The sequence below is a fragment of the Eptatretus burgeri genome, chromosome 8, assembly GCF_056783735.1.
Source record: "Eptatretus burgeri isolate ZD-2024b chromosome 8, Ebu_testis_v1, whole genome shotgun sequence".
In the NCBI taxonomy this organism is placed as follows: Eukaryota; Metazoa; Chordata; class Myxini; order Myxiniformes; family Myxinidae; genus Eptatretus; species Eptatretus burgeri.
The window spans coordinates 64,842,524-64,847,688 of record NC_140968.1 but is presented as its reverse complement, the minus strand read 5'-3'; the positions used below and the strand labels follow the sequence as shown (position 1 = coordinate 64,847,688).

At 37.3% G+C, this 5,165-nt stretch overlaps 1 protein-coding gene across 1 annotated transcript; it reads left to right on the top strand.

Annotated features, from left to right (window-relative positions):
- The first annotated feature begins 1,139 nt into the window (after window positions 1-1,139).
- Window positions 1,140-2,126, top strand: LOC147021896 (olfactory receptor 1G1-like). The gene has a single exon (XM_085890464.1). It carries the CDS (start codon window positions 1,140-1,142, stop codon window positions 2,124-2,126), a length of 987 nt encoding a protein of 328 aa, XP_085746590.1.
- Window positions 2,127-5,165: the final 3,039 nt, after the last annotated feature.

The following is a 5,165-nucleotide window of genomic DNA, read 5'->3' as shown; positions in this document are numbered from 1 at the left end:
GATGAAAATTGAGGATTTTAGAAAGCTCACCAAAGTTGTTGACCTTTGGTCTGTGTTGACCTTTTGACCTCAAAAACGACAATCTTATTCCTTATGAAAAACTCTACCATGTGGTGAAGTTTCTTGAAGATCGGTTTAAAATTGTGACTTGTGGCCGACAAACAGACAGACAAACAAACACATAAACAGACAAACAGACAGACAGACAGAAATACAGACAAACAAGCAAACAAAGCCAGACAGACAGACAAACAGATAGACAAACAAACAGACAAACAAACAACGACAGACAGACAGACAGACAAACAGATAGACACACAGAAAAACAGAAAGAATAACAAAATCGACCAACCAATATACTTGAAAAATCTTCGATTTTGCAAGTAACAAACAAACAGAAAGGGGTGAAAACATAATCTCCTTCACCTTCGCTGGCAGAGGTAATGAGGAGAGGTGAGCAGTGATTGAGGATTTTGGGAGTTTCATCAAAAGGGAGTTGATGGTCAACATTTACAAAACACTTTCCAATGAGATTGATGTAATAATTAAAGAGAACAACAGTATTTATATGACGGACTTTGAACTTCATTTGAATGAACCATAAAAATTTATGGAGAAAGACAGAGGTTAACCAATTGTAAAATTTAATAAAGATGAAAGCAAATATCTTTCACAATTGTCGAATTTTCAAAAATATCGAAAGTTTCCTTCATTCACTGCACCTTGGGACATTGTTCATGTCCCTGATGGTTGACAATTTGAAAATCACCAAAGGGAATACGTGTCTTCACAACGACCCTCTCTGGTGATATCTGATGTTGGTGGTGAATTATAAACTCTCTTCCACAATCTATATATTAAAGTTCGAAAACAGCATGATCGAACAACATTCGAGGTAAGGAGAATGTCATCTATTGAAGTCAATAGTTTATTTTGTTATTGACATTAATAATCATCGTGATGAAAATAAATTATTTGGATGTTCAGAAAAACTTTGGTTGAAGAAGAAAACATTTAATAGGAAATTTAAAGTCCAGAAATATAAATATTTTGTAAATATTTGTAAAGTGAAAGCTGAAACACGTTTCATTATGTGTTAGTTGGTGCAATCAGCCATTTTATCACGGGGTGCAGGATTGATGGAGGACAAAATGTTTGAAGGAAATCAATCATTGCCACCCAACGTGTTCATCCTCGCATCGATCTTCAACGAGCCTGCAAGGATCAGGCCATGGGCTTTTGGTGGTGTATTCCTCATCTACGTCATCACTATCGCACTTAACCTCATTCTCATCATGATCATTCTCTGTGAAAAACAGCTTCACAAACCTGTCTACATCTTCCTCGCTCATTTGTTGATAATGGATATTGTTGGTTGTACAACAGTGTTGCCTCGACTGATGTACAGCATACATGTAAATACCATGATTACAAAACATGCCTGTTTTATTCAACTCTTCTTTGTTGCATTATACGGATCAATGCAATCTTACATACTGAGCATAATGGCCATAGACCGCTACCTGGCAGTCTGTCACCCTCTTCGGTACAATATCCTGCTCACCAACATCAGAGCTCACAAAGTTTTCTTGTCCACCGTTTGCTGGTCATTTGTGCTTTCCGGCATTAACCTCTTGTTGTTGATTGGACGAACAATTTGCAAATATCCAGAGATTCACAAGGTGGGTTGTGTTCACATGACGGTGGCTAAACTTTCATGTGAAGATTTCACCATTAACAGTTTATATGGGATTGTACATACTTTTCTGACAACTGTCATTCTAATAATAGTCGTCATTGTCACGTACACCCTCATCTTGTATGAATGTCTGTGTTCTGGATCACGTGCTGTGGGGAGCAAGAAAGCCCTGCACACATGTATCACTCACTGTTTGGTACTTTCATTCTTTATTTTCTCGAATGTTTTTGCTGTGATCTCCTTGCGTATGTCGACTCGGAGCAATTTCCCACAATCTTTTGTACATCTGAGCGATTCCATGTTCTATTTACTGCAGCCTCTCGCCAATCCAATTATCTATGGAATGCGAACAGCAGAGATCCGCCGCAGCCTTGTGCGATTCACAAATGTTCGAATATTTCGGAATAAAAATCATCTCCTGGTCTGATTATCGTAATTCACATTCATCTGTTTAGAGGTATCTTAATTGTGCATCTGTTGAAGAAAATTCACATCTTCATTGTTACCACACAAACCTTGCTCAATTAAACATATTTTGTTTCTTTGCCTGAATCTTTGAAAGATAAAGTTTCAAAACAATGAAAAAGCAAAATATTTTACATTCTATGAATGTACTGCAAGTCGATTTCTGGTGGATGGTTTTTGGTGGTTGTTTTTGTGGTAAATTCCTTATTAATTTTTCCTTTTACGAACCAAATGAATAAAAAAAAACCCAGGTGGGAATAATTGGAGTCATTAATGAAGTGTAGTTCAGCTCGGGTTAACGTCGATGTTGTGTTACTGGAAATCGTGACTTAATGTGAAACGCCTGAAAGAAAATCCATTTTTTGCTCTTGGAACCCATGTAGAAAGGCGAGATACATTCATTTGGACTTAACTCGGGAATTTCTCCAACAAAACACAATTTAAGTTAAGGTACGTGTCTATATTTAAACGTTATTTTAACATAAAGTATAAATTACGTGTATACTCGCAGAGATCATGGTGAAGTGTGTTTTTGGTGGAAGAGCTATGGGGATGAAGGGTTCGTCCATGTTCATTTGCCTCTTCATCCATGGATGACACTGAAGGTGAAACTGTATGTGTACACTGTTGCGAGAGTGAGAATTGAGGAAGAAAGAGCGAAATTGCAAAGAGAAACTGTTTACATTGCAACTCAAAGTAGTTTACTTGGCATACGACTCAAAATCGGATGTTGCAACTCTGCAAATTCAAAGTAGAATGTTGTGACATAGTAAAGCTTTGTTCCCAACTTGATCAAGCTAGTTAAAGCGAAACAACGTTAACCGGAGCGACGTTATACCTGCACCAGTACAAGCAGATATTGTGATGGATTTGGACCACAATAGTGGGTCAGAAAAACAAAAAAAAATATTGACTCCATAATGATTCAGAACAGATGAAGATGCAGGTTCATTGTTGATCAGATGATGTGTTATGAGTTTCAAGCATTGAATTGAAACCAAAAGAAAAAACATTTCTAGAAATCCATCACATTCATTGTATTAAACATGTCAGATTGATATAAGCTGAAAATCACAAACCAATTTCACAAGCTTCTGGAAAACAATGTGGAACAAACACTGGAAAGACCTCTCGACAGATTTAGAGAGAACAATCACAGAAACTGTTTTCAGGGAAAAACCTGAATGAAGATCAAATAACTTTACAAAGTTTGTGTACGGAGTGGTTAGCATGCAGATATCATGAAAAAAGCTGAAAGAGGTGGTTGTTCACTTAAAGGGAAGCAGTTCAGAGGGGAGCAGGAAAGCCCGACACACGTGTCACTCACTGCATTGGATTTCTGCTTCAAATTATCTCGATTGTTAATGCTGTGACATCAATGCATATGTCGTCATCAAACAATTTCCCACAGTGTTTTTGCATCTGAGCGATTCCTTGTTCTATTCTCCTGCAGCTTCTTGCTAATGCAATTACATATGGAATGTGAACAGCACAGATCCGGTGCAGCCTCACTTGGTTCACAAATGTTAGAATCTTTTGGAATAAAAGTCTTCTCCTCGTGTCACTGTGCTGACTTGCAATCATCAATGAGAAGCAATTTAATTGTTTATCTGCTCAAGACAATGGACTTGTTCATTGCTGACAAAATACAAACCTTGCTTTATGAACAAAATTTTCTTTCTTTACCTTTTCCTTTCAAAAACTTTTGAAAGATACATTGCAAACCTTGAGGAAAGCAATGACTTTGTTCCAACAAGGAAACTTGATGCAAGATGATGCTTATCAGATGATTTTTGGTGGTTCAGTTATATTTTTAGATCACTTGAAATGCTATCTTTCTATGAAAATTGATCACAAACATATTCTCTAGGATTAAATAACCTTAAAAAAAATACAATTAGTTTGATGCTGAAAAAAAACGAATCGTCTCTCTTCGTGCTCCTTTTGTTCAAAATATTTTTCGTATGAGGTGTGAATTATGTTAGATCCAAATAATCCTGCAAGCAGCCAAACAATTTAGTTTATATACCCATTAACGATGCATGCAATCGAGTTTCTCACTATCTGATTGGTTAATTGTGCCACCATCAAAGATATCAATCTTAATACAGGCTGTGCAAATCGACACATTATACTTCTTCCGATTGATATTTTCCTTGTGGTGTTAATAATTTTAAACTCTGTGTTACTTTTAACAAAGTTACAACTCAAGTTATGTTTCAGAAGAGGCACTACCAGTTAATCTGAATTCTTCATACAACATTAGCTTATGTTGTTGTTTCTCATTTGAGATGTATTTGATTGGGCGACCAGGCTAGCAAAGAGGGTGAAGAGATAGGTGACATTGTTCATCTGCATCGTTTGGGCATGAATCTCGATGCAGCTGTAACACTGTCATCCTCAGAATTTAGCTTGGATGGTGATGCACCATTTTGTACACCAACCATCGGAGGGATGTAATACCAGAGGACACTTTGCAAGGCACTGGTCATTGGTGGGTGTGAAAGTTCTCGCAATATTTTTCATGAAGGGTATACGAGTTATTGCCCAAATCTTGAACAGATTTTAATTTCCTGCTTCCTTCAATTGAGCATCAGATCTGTACTGGCCAGCCAGGGCATGAAAGACTGCTCCACAAAAAAAAGCAGGTTCCCTGTCCAATCCCACAAGATGGGGGGAAGAATTGGGACCATGAGAAGTAAACAGGAAGAGTAAATACTTGTGACTTATTTGAACATCCACTCGAGTTGAGAAGAATGTCTATATTGACGATATCATGACTCAAACAAATGTTTGACTGTTGAAACATTATCCAGGTACTAATTGTGGATCTGATGATGAGTTGCAACCAATAAATTGAAGCTCAAATGATGAAAACGTTTACACAAAATGACAAAATTTGACATTTTAAACATCACAGATTTGGACAAGAGGGGGAGCACTCGGTAGAGTGCAAAACCACCGCCGCCAATACTGCTGGGTCACTTAAGTGAACCTGATA